Here is a 25696-nt window from a genome sequence, read left to right as displayed (position 1 = left end):
ATCTTGGCTCTTAAACTTCATAACAATCTGCAGGTACGGCGATGCATGTCGCAAGAGCAAATAAAAATGTTTTTCAGAAGTGCTTGCAATCTCTTGTGTAGTCTTCTGGGATTTCTGATATATTGGAATATATTTCTTTTTATCTACTTAGGAAATAACAAGAAGCCACTTAGAGAAATTGAACCATCTGCCTGATTAATATAAGGAGCAAAATAAGGAGAATGTCAGAAAAAAATAAAGCAAACAAACACAAAAACAGCTTTCAGACCTGCATTTTCATTCTGCTGGCATGCCTTGCGTATACATGACATGCTCTCTCCGGGGCTTTGGCAAATGTGGGCACTTCTTTGTTTAGTTTCACAGACTTGCTCATTCACTGCTTGAATATTTAAACATGGTGGGAACGTTGATGCAGCGACTGCAGAGTCGTTACAAAGCGATGGTTTTCTGTCATCATCTTTTAACCCTTGAGCCGTTCCACACCTGTATGACTTGCTGTGTTCTGTTGAACACAAAATTAGATATTTGAATGCATGTTCACACTGTTTGCGTACGACTGGAGAATTTAAGCGGAGGTCAAGACTTTCAATGGGTCTATTCTTCACTATTTTGCTTGAACTTGACAGCCATGGTCACTCGATGCCTTTTTTTGTAAGAAAAATAGCTAGGTGGACATTGTGCGTAACATTTTACACAACTTTATGTATTTAATCTCACTTTATTAACCAATGTATTTGCTGCTGACCTTTGATTATCCAATTCAACCATACTAATAATTAAAAATGACATCACATTTGTGATTCTTTTTTTATTGCTGAAGTAAAAGAGTTGAACTTTCTTCTCCTGGGTCCAATTCTTCTGCGATCCAGGGGTGCGTTTCCCAAAAGCATCGTTAGCCAACTTTGGTCGCAAGTTCCGTCGTTATCATAATAGTTCAACGAGTCGGTGTTTCCCGAAAACATAGTTCTAACGAACATTCACAAACAGCATCACAAACTTGTGTGGTTTGAACGACAGCTCTCGACCTGTGGTTAGAAGCAGAGTTTCTTGTTTGCCTGACATGTGGAATTAATAAATCCCTATCCTGAGCAAAATAAGCAAACTGACATTCAGTGCAATCTGTATTTTTTATTTAGAATACATACAAATGTAATTTACATCTTTAAGTTTGTCAAGAGATTTAAAGCACCGTTTTTGAAGAGTGTGCATGTGCGAACGTGAACGAGCCTATGATTGAATCTGGAAATAAAGCAAAATAACTGAGAAAAATTTGAAATAGTCCTCAGATGTCATGTCCGTAATTTATAGCTAAACATCTAGCATTCATTCGATCTCAACAGATTCATTAAAAGTAGTTATTACTCCACCACCTGTTTGACATCATTAACCAATGTGGTTGAACGACCACTTTGCGACAATATGGTTTCGGGAAACAGTCGCGACTTCTTCAACGATGCATCATACTATGGTAGTTAAGCAGCGAGCTACGTCATTGTACGGGAAACGCACCCCAGAACAGCAGTGCAGCTGAAAGGTTTGTTTGAGTGGCGCCCTCTACTGTACAGGCGTGAATTTGCATTTCCTTCAGCATTAAGGCTGATTTATACTTCTGCGTCGGACCTACGCCGGAGCCTCTGCGCTGTAGCCAACGCGTTGGTTTTCATTTATACTTCTGCGTCGTTGTCCGCGTTGACGCGCAATTACACTTGCAGAGGGAGCATGTGAAACCCGAGGGAGCGGTCCCAGCAGACCAATCACAGCGCTTGCGTCCGCGTAGAGTTGACGCGTTGTTACATTTTTGGAGAGGTGCACGTCAGGGTACGCCGAAGGGTACGCGCGCTACACACAGCCTACGACGTAGCTACGGTGTAAGTTCGACGCAGAATTATAAATTGGGCTTTAGGCTTATTCATTTCACTTTTGGTGAAAGGGCCATACATTTGCCAAAAATAGAACTTATTATTTATTTATTTATTTTTAAACCAAAATAAGAACAAGCAAGCCCAGCCCAGGTGAGAGAGAAAGCAACCCAAAAAGTAACAATGTATAACTTTCCATAAAAAGTTAGTTACTAACTACTAACTAAAAGTTAGTTAGGGAGTGACACAATTTTGTAACGCATTACTTTTAAAAGTAACTTTCCCCAACACTGATTATAAATGTTTACACTTCAGTGGGGTCTATACAGAACTAAAAGGTTTATACAGAACCCTTTAAGATTCTATAGCACCTTTTCTTCTAAGAGTGTCCATTTTATAAAATATTTTAATATTAACATATACAAAAACATTACATTAATGTTGGTATATGGATGTATCACCTATCATATATACAGTCCCACTATGAGGCCAGTGGAGGGTTGATGTATCTGTACACACATTTTTGCTCATCTGTAACAAACGCACATGGGCGATAGCGATATCACATGCTATCTTGCTCAAGACAAGAACAGAACGCTCTGTTTGAGACAGGACAAGTGTAGGTCAAGAGTTAAGCCGGGGAAAAAACATATTATTTTCCACTAAAAGATATCTAAACGTCCTTATAACAAGATAAATTGGTAACACTTTACAATAAGGTTCCATGTTAATTTCAACATTTACTAATACATTATTGATATCAGAAGTTGTATTTGTTAGCATTATGAACCCGAGCTAACATAAACTAACAATGACAATGTATTTTTTTTTTTTTTGTTATCTAATTTTATCTGTAAATGTTAATAATTACTGTAATAAATACAGTATCATTTCTCATTGTTAGTTAACGCATTAACCCACATTAACTAATGGGACCTCACTGTAAAGCGTGCAAAGAAAAATGTTGTTTTCAGATCAATTTTTTTATGTTTTTCTAGCCCCATTGTTCGTAAAATTGAATTGTTTTGAAAAAGGCTTTCATGCTTTAAAGAGGATGCAAAAGCACCATGAAAGTATATCCTGACAAAAATTCCCCACACAAAGCTATCATTTGGATTCAGAAGACTTAGAATATAGTGCACATGGTCATATGGACTATTTTTGTGATACTATTATGATGCTTTTGAGTCTTTTTTTGTCCTCATTTACTGTAATCGTATGCAAAAGAGATTCCAGTACATCCTCCTTTTGTATTCCATGGAAGAAATAATCATATGGGTTTGGAACATGAGGGAGAATAAATGTAAATTCAGTATCATTCTGGTTTAAGATACACTACTGCTCAAAAGTTTGAAATATTACGATTTTTTTATGTTTATAATGTTCCTCGTGTTCACCATGGCTGCATTTATTTGATAAAAAATACAGTAAAAACAGTAATATTGTCAAATATGATCACAATTAAAAAAGAACTGTTTTCTATTTGAAAATATAATCTATTCCTGTGTTGCAAAGCTGAATTTTCAGCATCATTACTCCAGTCTTCAGTGTCACATGATCCTTCAGAATTCATTCTAATAATCTGTATCATGGTTTCCACAAAAATATGAACAGCACAACATATTAGAATGATTTCTGAAGCATCATGTGACACTGAAGACTGGAGTAATGATCCTAAAAATGTAGCTTTGCCATCAAAAAAAATAAAATAAATGTAAGGATACCAAACTCATGACCGGTATATTCTCTAAAAATAAGTTGTATTCTGAAAAAATATATATATATCTGTTTATGGGATTGCATATTTTTAGTGGAAACAAGAATACTAAATATAATAGTAATACTACTACTGCATTGGTGGTGGTTGAAGAGATTTCCCTCTTCCATATGTAAAGTGCTTTGAGTACCCAGAAAAGCGCTATATAAATGTAACGAATTATTATTAATTATTATTACTACTAATAAGAATAATAAAAAAAGATTTGTCCATGTGTCAGTAGTGGGAAAGAAAAATACAGTGTGTAGATTATTTTGCATGTGGACCCGAGAGACCACAGGCGATCAACACTTTAATGTCATTGTGCAACACAATTAATTCCAGTTTCTAAGCTATTAGGTTTAGATTGCTTATCAAACTGCTCATTCAGATCGTGTCCCTCTGCGCTGCATCAGGGGTCACAGCGAAACGCTTTTCCCGGGTGAAGATAGAAAGAGAGACAGCGAACATAAGCCTAAGTGATTAAGAGAGACGCTAAAGGAAAAAGACGTCGGTATAAAGGACGGGCTAAAAAGGCAGAAAGTAATCCGAGACAGCTTGCGTGTGCCGGGCTCTCCTGTGACAACCACGGCCACTACGCTGCATATTAACGGAGTGCTGTGGCGTTCCTGGCCTGTCCTTTAGTCTGTGGGATCATTCAGTGTGCGGGCGCTCTGTGTAGGGCCTGTCCGCTGCCGCAGCGAAGAAACTTGGACAGCCTGCTATTAGAATCACTGGCCATCATGTGTCCCAGCATGCAGCGTGGCATACTAATCTCAGACACGGCCTTCTGACGCTGTGGAGACGAGCGCGCTGAATGAATGAAGGTGCTTTCAGGGTGAAGCTGGCGTTATCTGAAAGGGAACGTCAGCAGAAACATGGACATTTGCTTAGAAATATCAAATATTCCAAAGTGGAAATGAAACGAGAGCAGGCTGGGTTGAGAATGATAAAATTGCATATTGTTCCCTTGAGGAAAAGAAGTGCACTTAATTATACTGAATATGCACTTGTAGTGTACTTCGAATCTTAAAAGTATGTATTTTAAAAAAAAAACTATACTTGCAAATAATATAATATTAAAGTCACACTATAACATTTGGCCCTCTAGCTGTTAAAAACAAAACTGCATGCATTTTGTGGAAGAACATTGTTTTGGTGGTGCTTTGGCTCTGCGTGACTGCGCGGATGAATATGGTTCCTTATCATAACAAATATAAAGAGAGAGAGATTATCCTACAGATATAAATCAGTTTATTATCAGCTGAAGACGTTACTGTAGCTTTACCCATTAGTAGACACTATACTTCCAGCACAGTGCTACAACAACCATGACGGTTTACAATGTCTCAAACTCTGTTAGAGAGCTACATATGGCATTTTATGTGTTCAATAAAATTATTTATTCTCCTGTTGAGTAATAAAAACATCTCCACGTCACATTTACATTTCAAATCACGGTTCTCACCCTCACAGAAAAGCCAAGCCAATGTTGATTCTTGTTTTATTACGAGCTCTGTCTCGTTCTCTTTCTCCAGCAGAATCTCCTCTGTTCGGTGTTTGATTAAACGGGTGATTCTCTAGAGAGGTTGGAGATTTAGCGGCTGTCAACCTTTCTCACTCATTGTGACTGCTAACGCGTCAATGTATTCTCTATTCACGGATATGACGAGACACGCACAGGCGAGTGATGCATGTGTGCAATTCAAGGGCGAAAACCATCTGTCACATCTAAAATATAAACACTTATAAAAGACTTACCATAGTGAATCAGGGTAAGACAAAACCATGTTTTGGAAGAAGGATTGATGATGTATTGACACATTATTTAAATTTTGTTAATTAAAAAAAAAAAAAAAAAAGTAGTGCACCTTTACAGTATATTATTTCCATAATAAATACTCTTTCTTTCTACTACAAGTCTTTCTTTGCAATATCTATACTGCCTGCTAATTTAAGTGTTGTTTGCTAATGGGAATGTTTGTTATTTTACTGAGTGATCAGTCAAAGTAATATAATTAGAGAGTTGGCGTGATATTTTAGCACACTGACTGTACGCACAGAGCTGAAGTAGCTTTTTCAACATTTATCATTTGCAATGCTGAAAAGTTAAACATGGCAGCCTAATAAGGGCAGGGTCAGAGAGAGAAGGTAATTACTGAAAATCTTTGAATGAATCAATTCATTTATATGAGACATTTTCCAAGAAAACGCAATTAAACCATTCAAAAATGCCTCACTATTATAAAAAATCTGCTTAACAATCATGAATGTGCCTTTTTGACTTCCTCTGTGTGTGTGGCATTACACAAAAGCAAAAACATTCAGTTATTGGTATTTGAAAACGGAAATACCAGATTCACAGGCATAATAGTCACCCACTATGAGTTTATTCTTTCTTAAAAGTGCCTGATATTTCCAGCATAATAAGAGCAATTTCCAGCTGGTCATGTGATTTCAACATGGAGGGAATCACCTCATGCACAATAAGCTGTTCTTCATGTGAGTAGATTTGAATTTCAATTGGTGTGACACATACTATTCATTTCTGTATGTGTAAAACTTTTTGTGAATGGAAAAAATGACTATGGCTACATTCACACAGTTATTTTTATTATAACAGGTGTGACTTACACACAGTATTCTAGTAGATGTGAATGAGAAATTGATCCCATTCCACCATTTTTTTTTCTTTTCTTTTTTTCCACAGTAGCTCAAAAAGACCAGTATATTCGATTAATTTAGTTTTTTCGACGGCTTACAGTAATTCCACATCCATATATGCAGATTCTCCGGAAAAGAAACACGCTATTGAATATATTTTTTAAAAAGTAATACATTCTATTGATTTAATCTGACACTCAAAAAGCTATTCAGATCAGTTTTATTTTAGTTTTATAAATATTTTTATATTTATATGTGCTTTTGTCAGTGTTATTTTTTTTTGTGTGTGCGTGTGCGTGTGTGTGTTAATAATTTATTTATTTCCAGTTAATAATTTTAGTGCTTCAACTTCAACTTATTTCCGTTTATTGCCAGTTTAAGTTTAAGTTTTTTAACTAATATTTTTATTTTATTTTATTTCAACTTTATTTCAATGAACTGATTTTTTTTAAATAGTTTTAGTTAATCATAATTACCCTGATTCAGATTGTACAAACATTTACCTCATTTATGATGAAATATGTCTATATAGTTCTTATAATTTAGTTTTTAGTTTTATTTAGTTTTAGTTTTAGATATTTTACTACTTAAACGTAACAAAAATGAGAGATATTCCCTTATATAAATAAAAGAGTGAAGTCTTTAACAGACCGCTTACGTGCATCCTGTCACTGTTAAAACTATCAAAAATGTTCAATGTCAAAATCCTCCACATTCAACTTCATTTAATTTCCTACTGTATCGGAGAGAAATGTAGCAGCATGTTGATGATCTGCCAGTCAAATATAAATGATATAAGATTATGGTCATATCGCCCACTTCTAGTAGTAAGCAAAAGGATTCATCCAAACATAGCCAATATTTGTTGTGTGTTCACCTCTCAATCTGAAGCGTAGTGGATATGCACTCTAAAGCTCTGTATTGTGTAGAAGAGGAGTTTCTAAGACTCAATCCTGTGCATCAACTGCACTTAGCTCTTAACACAGAACGCTGGCAAGAGCCCAGACGCAACCCGCTATGAGTCACGTCTTTAAAAGCTCTGACCGCAGCAGCCAAAAGCAAAAGCTCCCAATATTTGTGATTAAACCGGGATGGACAACAGGCGTGCGAAGCCAAAAAGCCTTTTATTTTTAAAATATTCATCACTCCCAAGCATCTTTAATCCTGTTTTTCAAAAGAAACGGGGGCGGAAGGGTGTTTGTGAAGGAAAAAAAACACCGTAGTCAAACACTTCATTGGGAATGTGATCAGAAATGCTGTTTTATGCATATGCATCTTTTTTCTTTAGCAGTTGTCCCGTATGTTGCCTTTACACTTGTTGTACGTTGGTATAAAAAGGAAAGGGAATGGTTAAATATTAATCCCATTTGCATTTATGGATAATTGATTGCATAGTTGCAAACTGAATGATCGCTCCAGCAGTCCATTAAACAGAGAAATAGGATTGACAAGGCTGTACAAATGGGGTTTGTATCCGGCAAAGGTCGATCACTAACTCTAAGTCCTCGTTCCCAGATGAATGCGGTGAAACGCAGCTGTGCGATGAAGACTCCGCTGCATGAAGATTAATCCAACCTTGTGGATCTTACAAATCCGCACCTATGTAAACAATGAAACGTGATTTAGATGCAATGAACAGGGCAGCCTTCAAAATGCATGCCAAAGCAAGCTAGGGACAATACTAAAAAACACTTTTGTTAAATAGCAAGAATGCAGACTTTTTATTTTTACTTTTTACAATTAACAAGAGATTATATGCACTTGAAATCCCGCTTGAAGTAGACCTGTAATCTCTCGGTGCGATTGTAAATGTGCAAAAAGTGGCAATTTGTTCAACACAAAAGAGCCATACGCTCATTTAAATGCTTCTAAGACAACATTTTCACTTCTTTATTTCCAGCTATATAATTAAGCAAACTGAGCCTTGAAGTCGTTCTAAAGGCCTTTTATGTGGACCCCCAACTAAGCAAATTTGCATAATTGTTTTCTTCATTTAGGTTTACAGTGGCCCCGAAAGGTATTTGAACACACAAGTCACACTTAAAAACGTATGAATGTTATTGCATTATATGCAAAAAGTAGACAAAACATCAAACAATATATGCATTTATATTTTATAGTTTATATTTATATATAAACATATATAAATTATTTTAAAAAATTTAAGTAAATATAAGTAATTCTGTTATAAATGTAATAATGTGTGGTTGAATTTGCATGCTTCAATGAATTCACTGTGGCCTTACGCCCCTGCCCACAACTATTGAGGTGTTTTCAGGGGTTTTTAAATAATGAAAATATTACACAAATTATTAAAACAAAAATGAAGTATTGTGTGACGTGTTTGTTTGAAGTTAGTGAAACATTTTGATAGTCAATGTGATTTTTCTACACCTGTGGTTCCTCTTAAGGAACTGTCTTCATACATCCACTAAAAATCACCAAAACACAAGCTGATTTAAAGTGCCCTCATTCAGATATTACCTTTTTTTGTGTGTTCAATAGAGCTGTTTGTGAATCTAAAAGGTCTGCAAAGTTTCAAAGATCAGAGTGCAGATAAATTAAGGTATTGTCTCCCAAAAGAAAGAATGGATTCTGAACTATTTCCAGTCTTACTTCCTGCACAAACCTTTAGATTTGTATATTTAATTAGCAGAATGCCAGGCTATGGTCTTCATTACGAACGACGTCTACTTTGACCTGCCCTCAAACACTGTAGTTGAGAGTTTGGTTTGTGTTGTCGAAATGTTGAGAAGATGCTGTTTTCTTCGCTGCCAAAGCAAATCCATTTTGCATGCACTTCCAAAGCATGAGGACTCGTGCTCGAATTGATATGGTAAAACTGATGCCATCTTTACTCTTCATATCACTGTGTATCAAGTGCTGAGGAAACCTACGTAGTTGAAATTCAGTTTTGGTGATGCCGTTTCCTTTCTGGCATGTGCTATAAGCGGTCGACCAATCACAACAGACTGGGTCATCTGACCAATCAGTGCAGAGTAGACCAATGACAACAGACTGGGCCATGTGACCAATCAGAGCAGAGTAGACCAATCACAACAGACTGGGCCATGTGACCAATCAGAGCAGAGTAGACCAATCACAACAGCCTGGGCCATGTGACCAATCACAGCAGAATAGACCAATCACAACAGACTGGGCCATGTGACCAATCACAGCAGAGTAGACCAATCACAACGGACTGGGCCATGTGACCAATCACAGCAGAATAGACCAATCACAACAGACTGGGCCATGTGACCAATCAGAGCAGAGTAGGCTCTCGGAAAGGAGGATTTAGAGAGACTGAATCCTTGATCAAAACAGTTTCAAACACAGATGCCCATAAGTGTGGCTTTAAAACTAATCTTTTAAAACTTAAATATCTTCATGTGAAATGTTTTCTCGATAAGTGTGCTCATGCTCGAGGGAAGCTGAACCACACGGACACCACATGCCACTGGAGCACCATTTTCCATAGGCACTTTATGCCCCCATTTTAATATTTTATGCAAATATGATTTATTTAAAAATGGACTGACAACGCATCCACAATGTCTGTCTTCCCTCACACTAATGCACTGACATTTCTTTTAAGTGTCTGAACACTTTTTGGTGCCAGTGTACCTACAAATGCCGTAATGTGCAGTATGAAGCAGGATGGGAAACGGAAACAAACGCACAAATGGAGTGCCATTACGGACACACACAGTCCTTTGGCCACTTCCTAAAGTGAATTTCATAAACATATCTCAGTCGCCGTCATTGCGGCTGAGAGGGAGGGGCCGTATTTAATCTGACAAGCATTCGTTGTAAATCGATCTGTCTTCTGTTGGGTAATGCAGCACAATCCAATTGTGGGCTGATGGAACATGCACCATGATCTCTGGACAATTCGTCTCTTCTCTCTGTTTGCATGACGTTAGCGTCCGCGAGTTTAACGCAATCGGTTTAGAGAGTTCACAGATGGTGAATGCGCCGCTAATCAATCGCAACAGATTGCGTTTCAGTTCTCTTAGCGATCAAACGATGCTCCTTTATCTTTCTTAATCGCTCAGAGGAACTTGTTCTTGTGATGCAATTAAAAAGTGTAATTGACAATACCATTATATCACTCCCTGTCCACATTAGTGGCGTCGCCATTAGAACATTTCTCACCAATCATTACGTTGCGGGTTGCATTTATCATTAGTGTCTTCATCGCCAGCTATTTTCTCTCAGAACGTTCCTTTAATAAGCTAAGAACTAAGCATTAACCTGTGCAGTTCGTTGTACGCAAACTTACCTGCTTATCTCACGCATTATTGCTGGGGTCTGCTTCCGTTAAAACAGTCAGGAGCTAATATTACTTAATTAGCACATAATTATATACAATTCAAAGCAGCAGTGAGGCAGAGGTTGGGATGGCGGAAGCCAAACGCGCCGTATCAGCAAAATGGCTGTAATGTAATAAGTGATCTCCACTTAATGGAGTCAAGCCCTCCATTTAAGAGAATAAAAGCAGTGGTATGTAAGTGCTTTCTCTCTAGAGCCCGGGACTGCATATAAATCAGGTCTACAGAGCGGCCGGCCAACCGATGCCATGTTCAGATGCCGCTTATGAAGATCTGTGCATCTGTGTGTGCTAAACCCTGTCTGTGCCATGTTTTCTGTGCTTTAAATGTCAGTACGGCCAGCCATCCTCAATTTCCCAGCAACAACACACACACACACACATACTCAGGGAAGAATGGGAAAGGTTTACAAATCCTCAGCAGGAAATTGTATATTATGTACAGTACACTTTAAAAGCTTTTGCTTCACTGGTAACATCTACCATTAACTTGTTATATCTATCTATCTATACATCCATCCATCCATCCATCCATCCATGCATCCATCCATCCATCCATCCATGCATCCATCCATCCATCCATCCATCCATCCATCCATCCATCCATGCATCCATCCGTCCATCCATCCATCCATCCATCCGTCCATCCATGCATCCATCCATCCATCCATCCATGCATCCATCCATCCATCCATCCATCCATCCATCCATCCATCCATCCATGCATCCATCCATCCATCCATCCATCCATCCGTCTAGCTATCATACTGTACTGTATATGATTTTGAATATACCACACAAGTCACATGGACAGGTTAAGGTGCATTTCCGTTTTCCAAAACAATTATTTTGTTATCCACAAATGGTCATTATGGGTGCACTGTCCCTTTAAGGTAATGAGTGTACATTTTTAGTTCTGCACTGTAGTAGGCATATCATTTCCATTCAGTGTTTCTATTGCAACATCACTGTCATCTGATAAAAAGCATGTCTGACATGTTACAATACCTCTTGCACAAGTGACTAAAAAGGTTCATTTATGAGCCCTGGTTACCCTAATGATGAACTCTAAACGATGTTATCACATTTTGCATTCCAAAGGTACTAATTACAACCAAATTAGACTCAAAGGAGTAATTAGGCTTTCTTTTGTGATGGTTGTTGGAGGGAAAAATCTGAATCTGAATGTGTTGTTAATTACTGAAACGACCGCACACTCTTTTCACTTTCAGTGTGATCTTCTGATCTTTATGCCATATCTAACAATATTAGCATTCTCCACCTGTCAGATGCATTTCCTGTTATTTGCGAATGCTCGGTGTATTGGCTCCGTTGTAGTGAGCGAGCGGGTGGCCGGCTTGCCAATCTCATTGCATTTGCTGTGTGTTAAACTTTTGATTGGCCTGTTGCTGCAAATGGAGAATGTATTTATAGGGTTGATTGCAGAGCTCATGGGCCTCTTACGAGAGAGGGGAACTCATTTGCAGTCCACTGAAAATACATTTCACACACTTTAGATGGGTTTTATCCGTGCACGCTGCACTCGGTTGGACACTGCCACATTTTAAGGTTGCATTTACACTAAGGCACAGATCCATATCCTATTTTTCCCCTGTCTATTTACATTCTTTCAAGATATAAAAGTGTTTTGACATGAATATACGTCACAAACGGCCAGGATACAAATGCAATATTATATTTATTATGTATGTGTACACATAAATAATAAATATAATATTCATATATATTGCATATATATATTTATTACTTTTATTAATGTAATTTTATTAGATTTATAAAACAAATTAATTACTCATGAAAATTACAATGATTTAATTATTATGTTATTAGTATTATTATTGGATAAAGATAGTTTTTTCCTAATTGTATTTATGTATAAATATATTGTTTTAATATTTTGTTTTATGTATATGTATATATATATATATTATTATTATTATTATTATTATTATTATTATTATTTTATTTATTTTTTTAATCAAATAAATTATTCATGAAATCTATAATGACTGAAACTGAATGCCTGATTAAATTATTAGTATTTTTTGCAACACCATATACGAGATACAGCCGGCATCATTGATCCTAGAGCAGTTCTCTCTATGAAACACAGCATTAATTCTAACCATGTTCCTCTTTGTCTGTTCTGTCTCTCAGGCCCCACAACAGATGGGCACATTGGCGTTCTACAGGTATGAGCAGCCCATCGTGGACTACTGCCAGGCTCACCAGCCCCTGCACATGAACAGGGGCTTTGAGCCCCCGTCCCAGGCCCTGGAGGGGCTGGGGGCACGAGAACGCTGCGCCGTCCCGTCCGCTGGCCTCCTTCCTTCCGTGCCTGCAGCCCCTCTGTCAGATATCCGCACCCTCCCGCAGTGAGCCGGAGATGGACTCGTCCCTGTCGCCTGGATGTCCCCGGAGGGCCTACGCTCTACCCTCAACATGAACCCACCACGAGACTGATGTAGAGATATATGGGCCAGTGTGATGGACTACAGACTCGCAGGAGAGGACAGGATCGACTCTGTCTTTGTCGTGAAGTGGGTTAAAAACGCACTCTGGTTTGTCATTCGCAAGGATCATCATTGTACTGTACGATCGATGTGTTTGGAATAATCTAACAGGATGTTTTTTTTTTAGGGGGGTGGGGGAGCATTTTATCCGGATGCTTTAGGCTTTTTGTGAGCTCGGCCCTCTAAATGTTTCAAAAGCATCACGCGAAACGTCTCAAGCGAGAAATAAACATCAAGGCCTTTACTGACTCAAGAGCATGCATACTTTGAAAAAGCAAACATTGGTAACTAAATGTTACCCGAAGTAATTAAAAGTAAAACGCCGTCTCTTAAATGGATTGAAGAAACCAGAGCAACAGCAAGCAAAGGAATTTCTGAGCAGGTTCTGAGCAAAAAAAAAAAAAAAAAAAGTCTCTTTTATCTCTTTCTAATAAGGCCTTTCAGAAGGACTCCTGCCCCATGAAGTCAGCGATAATTGCTTTATATAAAATTTCCCAAATTTAATTCCTCAAGGTGAGCTGGCGAATTTGAATTGTAAATGATAATATGACCCTCACTTTGACGGCTTCTCTATTGTAAATCTTTCAAACGAGTCTTGATGGTTTGGTATTATGATGAAAGACTCCATCATGCCATGCTGGTTTTACTCTGAAAATCACTGACAGCTGTGACATCATTTATCAGTGCTGTTTTACACCGACTGTGGAAAATGTCTGACACAATCTGTGAGGTGTTCACTTTGAGTTTCCTTTCACTTATAGGATGTTAACACCAGGGTCATTCCTGATAGGCCTTGACTTTGTGGTAGTTTAATTTATTTCAATAAAATGGTCTTGAAGACAATCAAGTCAAGATCAGGCACTTAAAACATAATTCATATAACAATACCAAGACATTTTACATGAGGATGATATTTTTTAAATATATCATTAAGCAACTTTTTATTTTCATTTGTAAAAAGCATTTTACCAATAACTAACAGAATGGAAAGTCGTAGACACGGGACAATTAACAAGTAAAACAACGTGTTTTAGGGGACGTGAAAACTTACAGTAAATATAACATGATTATTATTTTTACCATGGCAAGAAAGTTTACATGACGATGATACTTTTCAAAAATTGTCTTTTAAAAGTTTATCAGGCAGGATGTTGTTTCCCTACAAAACGATGTCACTTCCTGGAGGGTGATTTTTTTTTGTTGTTGTAAAAAGCATTTTACAGATTAACAGAATGGAAATCGAGGACTCGTGGAAATTAACAATTAAAACAACTTGTTTTTGTTGTTGAAGCCTATTGGTCGCATCTTTTACGTACCCATTAAGAAAGTGGATGTATGCTACAGTGTACTACGTTAGTACCATAAACTGTTAACCATCATCATCTTGCCCCTTTGTTCCATGTAACACCGCCTTTGGACATTGTGCCGTATTTCGCAGAGGCCTGGACGATCCATTAAATGACATGGAAATGGATTCCTTTTCTTTCTGTTTTGCCACAACTCACATTCCAGCTGGAACTGTACAAATAAAGACCATTGGAGTGACCTAGAGACGCTGTAAAGTGGGAGGAAGCTCATCCCAGACTGGACTACTTGTCTTGTACATATGTAAATTAAAACAAGGATGTCTTTGCTTCTACAGAAACACAATCTTGTTACCAGGAAGAGGAGCCTTATCTTTAATCCAGGAGGAAGTGAACATGCATTATGTGTGTGTGTGTGTGTGTGTGTGTGCGTGTGTGTCAGTGTGTGTGTGTGTTAGCGCGAGTGCATGAACTGAAAGTGCGAATGGAAAAGGAAAGAGAAGATGGCTGTGTTTGAATATTAGCCTGCTGTTTGAAAAGAACATTGGTTTCAAAAAATTTTACTTTCCTTTGCGATTTTACATAATTGCAACATATGTTCGAAGCATCTGTCAAGTGGCACGGTGCGTCAAACACCTGTCCTCTAATAATGATTACAGTGATTTTCCAACCAAATGTTTTTATACCAGTATTTATGTGAGAAAAAAAAAGAAGATAACTAGTATATACTTTTACATTTTACATTATCCCGACCCCTTCAATGCAATACTTGTGTCTGTAGAGCGGAATGACCCGTTTCAGTTCTGATGCCAAGATTGTGATGATTATTTTAAGCGTTTGACTGTGTTTTCCTGTATCTTAGCAATGAGGTCGATATATTTCATTTTGTCTATTCAACAGTTATAAAGCGTAAATTTGTTTTTTTTAATATGCCTGTCCGTCTCTTATTTTCTCTATTTTGAGGACGTTGATCTAGTACTCATAACATGCTCTTATAAACGTAAGATATGGTGGCTGTTTATGTGGTTTCGCACTGTTGAACATCTTGTTGTTTTTTCGCCGTCCGACTCCATGTTTTTAAGAAGCCAAAAAAGTTCAACCAGATGTTATTATGCAAATATCCCTTTGAAAGCCCATTATTTTGTTATTGTGGCCACGCACAATAATATTTTCCTAAAATATTTGTGCAATTGTAGTCATTTCAAGTAGCTATAAAATTCCTCTGCAAGATTCTCTTTAAACTATCTCTCCGGCATGACAATATTTGACCTGAAAGAGAAAACTGATGGTATAAGAAGACAGAAATTCATGCTACATTACTGCAACGTGTAATTGTTGCATTACAAATTGTGTGAATGAGGTCTGACTCATTTAAATTGAGCTTGCATAGCTATAAGCATGTGCGTTCATTTCTGTAGATTATAGGGTCATAAAAATTGTTTTTCCGTTTTAAAACAATGAATCTGATGATGAATCACGCCAATTGAATGTTAGCAATGATATAAAGAAGTTAAAGGAGTGTGTTGCGCAACATCTAGCTGTTTGAAACACTAGATCGCATCCTTGGCATCAAGATGCTAGATGGCATCACTGTGAAAACCCCTATTTGAAACCTGTATTTTTAAGAGTTTGTGCTGGGGAATGTTTGAGATCACGAAAATTCAAGGTGTGTTTGTCATAGTATTTCCAGAATGACCTGGTTATCCTCCTCCATCCATTTTAAATATTCATTTTCATGCATTCAGTCATTCCATTAAGAAACAGAGGAAAAATACCCATAGCAAATGAATGCAGCAAGTTTAAAATGCACCAATCCTGAACATTAAGGAAGCAGAAGTACGCTCCGGTAAAGTTAAAAGCACAAACGGCATGTCGGTGATGAATGGTTATGTATTCCTCCACATTCAATACGGCGTTTCATCTTTTACACTTCATTATAGCGTGTGCATCCATCAAAACCTCTGGCTTTGTGCTGTCAGTTTGATCACCTTCAATCACACACGCTTGTACTCGCTCAATTTGACATTTAGGCTCTCGCCCTGAGACTTCTGAGAATTCTCGAAATCTTCGCCCATTAAGTTTTATTCCTCTGGGAAAGAGTCGTCAATGGTGCAAAGCAGCCGTGAGCGGAGAGGACCGGAGAGAAAAGAGCCCGTCTAGTAAAGATGTTTAAGCCCTTTACAGCAGCATGCTAACAAATATATTATGTACTATATAGGGAGTAACAGTCCCGTCCTTGTTAACTATTAGATTTCAATTTGCCTCTGCTTTATTCACAGGACCTAGTTTTGAAGAAGAGCGGACAGAAGTTCCTGGCGCAGCAGAAATGGCTTCATCATCATGTTTCTCAGCCGTTTGGACAAACAAGTACATTGTTAGAATCGAACAAAGAGTTTCTTTCCTCTACACTCTCAAAAATAAAGGGTATTTGATGCCTTTAACATCAATGGAACCTTTTCATTCATGGAAAAGAGGTTCTTCAGATTTTATTAAAGGAACCGTATGTAAGATTGTGGCCAAAACTGGTACTGCAATCACTTTCAAATGACTGTAGAGCGGTGTATCCCCTCCCCCTCCCCCCTGACTCGAGGTTGCCAGATAGTCTGGCATTTTTTATCCGACACGTTTGTAGCTGCAGCTGTGGTAACTAGAGCAGAGCTGGCAACCCGGATGCCGAAACACTACTGACTTCGTGATTGGTAGATAGGTGGAGGGTGGAGCTTCAGGCCAAAACACAACATGACAACATCAACATCAGTTGAGGGCTGCAACTTCACTTTTAAATGACAATATCCTGGCCAGACTACTGTTGTCAGTGATATAAGTATTTGAAATGAACATGATTTCTTAATGTCTAGTGACATATCCGGGCCATTTTATGATTAATTGAAATACATTTCTTACATACGGTTCCTTTAAATGTTCTTCGCACTAAGAAAAAAAAAGGTTATTTTGAGAGTTGTTCACTGAAAGGTCCAAATATGGTTCTTCTGGCATCAGAAAACCCCTATTTGAAACCTGTATTTTTAAGAGTGTACCAACACTTTGTGGTGGGGACAGTTTGAGATCACAAAATTCATGGGGTGTTTGTCACCGTATTCCCAGAATGTCCTGGTTATCCTCCTCCATCTCATGAGAAGACAGAGACTAATTCAAGAGTCTGTATCTCTGCGAAAACATGACCGCCGTGCCACAGTGAATCCTTTTTAATGTGAGAGTGATGTATGAGGAGAAGCGTTCAGCTTAAGACCTTGGTGAAACTCAGATAAAACTTCGACTAGCAGCCCGACTGATGAAACTCATGTACAAAAGTGATGGGGAAGCTGCTTTGAAACTCATATTCGTCAAACTACAAGTGACTGATAAAAGACTTTAAGCAACAGCCAAGCTAAAAAAATAAAATAAAAAAAAGAGGAAAAAAAGATAATATAGTTCAGTGCTAAATGTAGCAAGTTATTAACTGAGACTCACTGTAAAAAATAACATTATCCAGTAATTTTACGGACATTTCCGTTAACCCTTAATGACATGCATAATTCAAACTACAGGTAAAACACCTGTAAAAAAAAAATTTATAAAAAAAAAAAATAATAATAATTTTGTATTTTATACAGTACATTTGTACTGTATAAACTTTGTTTTACAGTGAAAATATACATATATAATTGATATCTTATATAATATATTAAATAATGTATCTATATAATTTCTGAAGGATCATGTGACACTGAAGATCTGGCTTTGATCACAGGAATAAATTACGCTTTAAAGTTGTTTGATATTTCACAATATTATAGTTTTTAATGTATTTTTTTATAAATGCAGCCTTGCAGAATATAAGAGACTTCTATCAAATCGTATTTTTTTCTCAAATTCATACAATGAAATAAAAACACCAATAATCAGGTATATATTTATTTTGCAATGAAAAATGACATGAGCAGAGTGGCATGCATACAAGAAAACACTTCTTGTTTTGTTTGGTTTTCATTGTTCTTTTGGCACTTTATGTGACACAGAACTGGGAAAAATCAAAGCTTTGTTGTTTCTGAAATTATTCAGTATATGATTTCCCCCTCATCTTCCTACTTGCATTATGCATGCCGTTTGAATTTCTCTCGCACAACTCATACAATTTTTTACTGATTGTAATGGGACATTCTTATCTTATGTTGCTTTCATCTTCCCATAAAATGCCGACTGATGTCATAGATATCACCTTAAATAATTGGTGCGATGTTTATCATTTCTTGGTTTATACCCACAGCACCATGCAAAACATTAAGATTGATTATTCTCTATGAAAGCTACCGTTTGAAATCCTGACACTTTCATCTGAGTTCCACACTGTCTGTTATGCTCCGGTATCGGCAGAGATGATCACAAGCCAAATAGAGCTGATACAGTAGTCAATGCTTTTAACACGGCTTAGGTTTTGCCCCCGATGGCTCCGAAAACACATCACAGTTTTACAAAATGAGGCCTTTCTTTCATTACGGCACAGTGCGCCCGTTCAGAAGTCAGTTTGTTTGTAAATTTGCCTCATAACTGTGTTTAAAAGCGATGCTGCATGCAAGAGTTTGACAGAAAGAACATTCAGGGATATTTGAGCTCTTTGAACTACATTCTAGAACACAGTTCCAGCGAGAATACAAATTGCCACCGTTTACTCATGGTGTTCCAAAACTGTATTCTGTTTTTCCATGGAACAAAGATAAAGTTTATGGTTGTAGTTTACAATAAGGTTTCATTTGTTAGCATTAGTTATCTGCCTATTAGATATCATTAACAATGAGCAATAAAGCATTTATTAATCTTAATCAATGGTAGTCATTTACTCGTTTATTTTAAAAATTTTTAAATCCAAAGACGTATTGGTTAATATTTATTAATGCACTGTGAACATAAAAAAAAAACAAAAAAAAAACACTGAACAATTAGATATTTTATTAACTAACATTAACAACAATTAATAAATGCTTTAAAAATATGTTGCTATGCATTAACTAATGTCAACAAATGATGCCTTATTGTAAATTGTTAAAGAGATTTGTATTAATAAACTTAATTTGGGATGTTCCTTGCACAAATTTATACTTAAAAAGGGTCATTTAAACTCATTTCATGCTCTTTTTGCGTTTTAGTGTTGCTTTTGGAACTCAGAATTCAAAATGTATTCTTTTATGTTTCATAGAAAAAATGCAAGCATATGGTTTGGAACTGTAACAATTCAACTGAAAGCAGTTTTATTGAAGATAATCCAAAGTTTACAAAAAACAAAACCTTGACTCAACAAAAGGCAGGTTACACCAACAAAGCTAGACAAAAGACAATGAACACACAAGGACTAATGACCAACAGGAAACACCTGAACACAATGAACCAATGATGAAACAGACTGGATGAACCAAGAACCAATGAGAACTTGACACATGAAACAAGGGAACCAATCAGAACATGACACATGAGACTAGGTGCATGTTCAAGCTCAAACCGGTGTGCAACGTTTGTACGGTTTCTAGGTTGAACTACATGTTTCCTGGAAACGTTTTCTCTTGTTTGGTGGGTGTGTCAAAAATGTCAGCCAATCAGCAGCAACATGTATATAAACCATGCAGTATTAAAGAGACAGCTCGCACAACGGGTCCAAGTGAAGTCGTTTACAAATGTGTCCGCTGCAGCTTGGTATACGCAACAACTGAAGATATAAGACATGTTTGTCGTAAGAGTTTTATTGTAAAAATATGGCATATCAACAGTGATCAGCAATAATGATAAGCCTAATACTCACAATAAAAATAATAAGGTCATATAGATCCTGGAGGTCAGGAGTGGATTATCCTTCATCTGAAATGTTTGTCTTTTCATCCTGAAATGTGAGGCAAATGTTGGATCACAATAATTAGGAACCACAGTTTCCACAAATCCCTTCACTAGTTCTCTTTTATTCTGGACGGCAAGGGCAGTGACTGTAACATAGAGCGTATTTTGCAATATTAAACATGTATTTATACCGATTTAATCAGGCTCCGAAAATTCTTCAGAAAAGAACACAAAGAATGGCCAACTCCACTGCCATAGTTGCAACTCTTGCATCATCAGAACAGGGTGTTCAACGCTTTTGCAACTTTTTGTCGGGGCAGAACGCAGCCTGGGGAAGCACAAGACATGATCACATGAGGGCAAGGAAGTCACATGACAAGAAACCAGGAACAAAATTTCAAAATAAAAGACAAAAGAAAACTACTCGAAATGGATAATATTAACAGCGATATTTTACCGCTGGAAAGATGAATGTGTATTCAAATGTGAAATTATTTTAGAAGTTGGTGCCTTCTAGACTGAGAAAAGACAGAAAAGCCATCTCATGTGGATGAAAGACAACAACTCCCAAAATGCACTTGCTTCGCTGCCCTACGAGGCCATTCCCAAGCCACTCCTACCGGTTACAGAGGGCAGTATCGGAAGAAATGATACAGCTAGGCTACTAGTCAACTCGAAACTGAAAAGACGGCGTTTTATCGTGAGATCCCCCTATGGGCGGGTTGAACACATGCGGAACGAGCTCCTCCTACAGGCTGGAGTCTCTCGCCTCTGGACAGAAGAGCCTCTGATGAGCTAAATGACGATTTTTGCATCATCTGAGGTGTTTTTCCAGACACACAATACAGAAATCTCTCGTCTCAGGGGGACATGAGGGAGGGAAGCACGGTCATTCGAAAATACTACCAGGTTTCTATTGATACAAAGCTTAATGCTAATCGGTGAAGTATCCCTTTAAGCAGGGCAGAAGGAAAGTCTTTAATTCAACAAGCTTGTGGGAGTAAATGGCAGAAAAACTGGGACGCATGTGTGGGTTGCAGGAAGACAGACGAAGATGAAGAATAAAGATCCAATACGAAGTTAAATTATGGTACGACAAATAATACTCAGACAGCCAGGGCAACACACACTAAACGTAGCGTAGACCGAACAATGAAATACTGTGAGGGAAGAACTTATAGTGACTCAAACAAGATACCTGAACAGAATGAACTAATAACAGTGGCCATGGAAACAAGGGACTGGCTGGAAAATCAAACAAAGAAACACATAATGGGAATGAATGAAACAAACTAAAAGTCCATGATAACTAAGACAAACTGAACATAACTGTGACAGCATGTAAGAAAGGAACACCTTTCTATAGAATACAAAGTATCATAAAACAAGGGGAAACTATAGTCATAATGTAAATATGATGGAATTTATTGTATTTACAAGATTAAGAATAAGTCACACTAATCTTAATGCAACACTTCATATCATGGTCTAACACAACTCTGGTTTATGTCAGGAAATGGAAACTGTTGAACATGTTTTGATTAGATGTAAAAAAAAAAATATATATATATATATGAACAGGAAAGAATTTATCTTATAAGAGAGATGCAAGTCTTGGGTATTATAGAATTCACCTTATACAATATTTTAAAGACAGGATTAGAATATAGTAGAACAACTTCAGCTTAAATTACGTTCTTGAGAAATAGTGACCTGAAAAAAAGAAAATCTTCCTTGTGTTACATCTTCGTCACACTCCAGCACAGTAGGTGGCAGTATGCAGCTTTCCAGTTGGTTTGCAACCAACCCGCCAATAAATCCACAAAAGAAGAAGAAGAAACAACCTAAATGTGACAGGAACAGCATGAGAGTAGGTAAAAAAATGACCAAATGTTCATTTTATGGGTAAACTATTCCCTTAACTTGTTAAAGTATGATCAAAACGTCCTTTTTCCAGCATAAATTCTGTGGTTCTCATCGCATCCAAATTAAGCCTCAGCTGTTTTCCTCTGAGTTCTGAGATTTAATGGAGACCAGCTTTTTTCACAAGATGCTTTACTGGCTTTTCAGCTTCATTGACTACATCTGCCATAAATGCAATAAAAAGAAGTTTCATTCAGTGCTTTGAAACATTCTCCCTTTTTTGAACAATCAGTCAAGGTAATTATACAAAAAACTTAAATTGGAAAGCCCAAATGATATAAATGAAGATGAGAGACTTTCCACTACGCACTTGTGGCAGACACGTCCTATCATGTAATTGTGAGGCGAAAGCTATTTGAGTCTATATTATGCATATTACAAGATATTACGAGATATGAATGCAGCAGATCTAATTTGCAGGCTAACTTGTTTCCGAGCTCTGTTGCAGTGAGATGAATTAGATGCGGTGTGAAGTTGATTCTCTCTTGCACACAGTCTTCTATATGGTGTCAGATATTGTCTTATTCTCGATTTGCAATTCGAACAATTAGGCCGTATTGATGCTATTCATCTAATCAGATTGCACTTGTGACACATTTACTCTGGGGATGCGTGGTGAATGTGTAATGTTATCATGAACATGTCAAAGTCACAAGGACAATTTCTAAGAATAAATCAAGGACACTGGATGTAAGACGGCTGAACGGCCGCTGGATATTTCTTTAACTGGTTCCTCCTGGCTGTGGGTTTGCGTCAGTACCACATATGTGCCGGGCAGATGGGGCAAGAGATGTTTTGGCAGCGAAAACAGAGATGTTTTTGAATACAGGTGTGTGTGACGTAAGTTTGTATGTACATATTCCACACACACACACACACAAAAAAAACATTTCCTGGTTAATTTGCACAATGTAACCTGGGAACTGTTGATTTAGTCATTTACTCACCTTCATGTTGTTCCAAACCTGTATGGTGTTCTTTCTTCAGCGGAACACAACAGATTTTCATATACATCTTTTCCATAATGAAAGAAAAATTAAACGAATATGACTTTTTCACAATATTTCTTCCAGTCATGGAAGGATGTATCTGAAAGGATGAAAACTGTGAGAACATGCATGACTTCAATTTTGTTCTGTTTATCACCTAAAAGATATGATTGGCATATAGTGCATGAATTTTATCAAGTGAGTTACATTTATGGTGCTTTTTAGTCATTTCTGGAACTTGACAGGTGTGGAGATTTGTATGGAAAAGATATACACTAACATTCAAAAGTTTGAGGTTCAGACAGAAGTCTCTTCTGCTCACCAAGCCTGCATTTATCTAATCAAAAATACAGTATAAAAGCAGTAACATTGTGAAATATTGTTGCAATTTTTTTATTTGAATATCATTTATATTGTATTTTATTCCTGTGATCAAAGCTGAATTTTCAGCATCATTAATCCAGTCTTCAGTGTCACATGATCCTTCAGAAATCAATCTAAAATGATGATTCGCTTCTCAACTTTTCTTACAGTATATCTATCAATGTTGAAAACAGTCGTGTTGCTTAATATTTTTGCTTCATACATTTTTTCAGGATTATTAGATAAATATAAAATTCAAAACAACAGCTTTTAATTGAAATATAAATATTTTGTGATATTATAAATGTCTTTAATGTCTCTTTTGATCAATTTAATGCATCATTGTTGAATAGTATTAATTCATTTAAAAAAAAATAATGGTTCCACAAAATTACGAACATCATATGTGTTTTAAAATGACATGAGTAAACTATGACTGATTTTTCATTCTAGGTTGAACCACTTTATCTCCCGGCGCTGTTCGGAGTGATTTAGGATGCAGCAGCCGGAGTCTGATGGGTTCAGAGCCCAGTGCGCATCTACAGATTGACTGATGGCTTGGATCAGCGCTGGTGGTGCACTGTTTTTTAGGTGGTGTACCGCAGTGGAAGGCAGCTGTCTCTTCCCCACTCTCTCTGCTGCCTCATGGTTCGGTATACGAGGTCCTGTCACAGCCAGTCGCAGGGACGGGACTCCAGGCAGGGCGGCTCTGAAAGGCGCTGATTTCCCCAGGGATGCTGAAGGAAAAAAAGACTGAGCGAGAATGCTGTGCCACCTCTCTGATCACTCTGCAGGGCAACAGACAGACAGGGTGTGGACCTACAGAATGGCACCAGTCCTACTGACATCAGGTTTATTTTTAAACTCGCCTGAACAGGCCCTTGTCCTCTTTCAAAGGCTCCTCGTTCTGTCCGAGTCAATGTCAGGACACTTTTCAGAGCCAGGGTTAGTTAGTGGAAGAGTCTCAACTGGTAAAGAATAAAAAAAGAAAATTAAATGAAGCAACTTTTAATATATATATATATATATATATATATATATATATATATATATATATATATATATATATTGCATTATAAAAGGATTTGTAATGCATTAATTATGCCTTTTAATGCACCTTCCAATGCATTTTTAGATCTCATGATTATCGTAACAACAGTTATAATACATTATAATACTTCTTTTCTCTTCTATTCTATACATTGTTACACCTTTGGAAAGTATAATTGATTAAAACACATGACAACCAATTTCAGATGTAAAATCTGCAAACATTATAATGCATTATGTACATTATGAATCCCTTTATAATGCATTATACATAAGGGCTTTAAGTAAAGTGTTACCAATTAACATCCTTTTTGATTTTGTATGTCTTTTCACAAATTAATGATATATATACACAAATAAATTATATGTAGTCAACAATTCGATTGTGAATTGAAAAAAAAATTGTAGTTGAAAGCAACGTACTGTAGGAATCGCTTTTAATAAATTCATATGCATAAATACAAACTGAAGTAGAAGAAGCCTCAGTGTTGAGGCAGAAAATAGAAGTTCAATGATGGAGTGTCTGTAGGCGGAAAGAGGACAATGTGTCAAAATGGATAGAAATGGAAAATAAGATATGATTACAGTTTTTTCCAATTGCTAACACACAATTTTGCAAACTAGGCTGGTTTTATCAAAATACTTAAAGGGGTCATATAATGGTACATGCACTTTTACAAGTTGATTGTACTGATATGTGTGTTGGCAGTGCCTGTACACAACCATCATGAAATGATAAAAATCCATCCAGTGTTTTTTTTATTTTTTTTTATCTTCTTATATGTTTTCCCCAACTCAAATCAAGCCGTTCGATTTTGTGACGTCACAAAATCGTCGCCCCTCCCACGATTGTTGATTGACAGCAGTGTTTCAACACAGACCCGCCCTCGCTCGTGAGCGAGCTGTCAATCATAGTCCGCGCGGACCGGCACGGTCATTGTTCATACGCTGGAGCACTGTCTATGAGCAGAATGGCATCTAAGCGATTGTGGTGTTCTGTTCTTGGGTGTAATAAGGAACACAGCAGTCATATTGATGTTCCTAAATCCGAACCGCTGAAGACGCAGTGGCTGAGTTTGTTTTCGAAGGGAATATTCC

The 25696-nt window shown here is 37.2% G+C and overlaps 1 protein-coding gene across 2 annotated transcripts in view; it reads left to right on the top strand.

Annotated features, from left to right (window-relative positions):
- LOC309512329 (leucine-rich repeat transmembrane neuronal protein 4) overlaps positions 1 to 15453 on the top strand; it is a 124383-nt gene extending 108930 nt beyond the window's left edge. Inside the window, exon 4 of one of the 2 annotated variants that reach the window (XM_082187867.1) lies at positions 12791 to 15453. In XM_082187867.1, the coding sequence (XP_082043993.1) occupies positions 12791 to 13012 (222 nt within the window). In that variant the 3' untranslated portion in view covers positions 13013 to 15453. The remainder of the gene's footprint in view (positions 1 to 12790) is intronic. The other variant, XM_082187868.1, reaches the window with a different exon arrangement.
- The last annotated feature ends 10243 nt before the right edge of the window (positions 15454 to 25696 follow it).

The sequence above is a fragment of the Leuciscus leuciscus genome (genome assembly GCF_965113295.1).
Source record: "Leuciscus leuciscus genome assembly, chromosome: 13".
NCBI classification, from domain to species: domain Eukaryota; kingdom Metazoa; phylum Chordata; class Actinopteri; order Cypriniformes; family Leuciscidae; genus Leuciscus; species Leuciscus leuciscus.
Note: the sequence above shows the minus strand (reverse complement) of the source record. Positions and strands in the feature narration are given on the sequence as shown.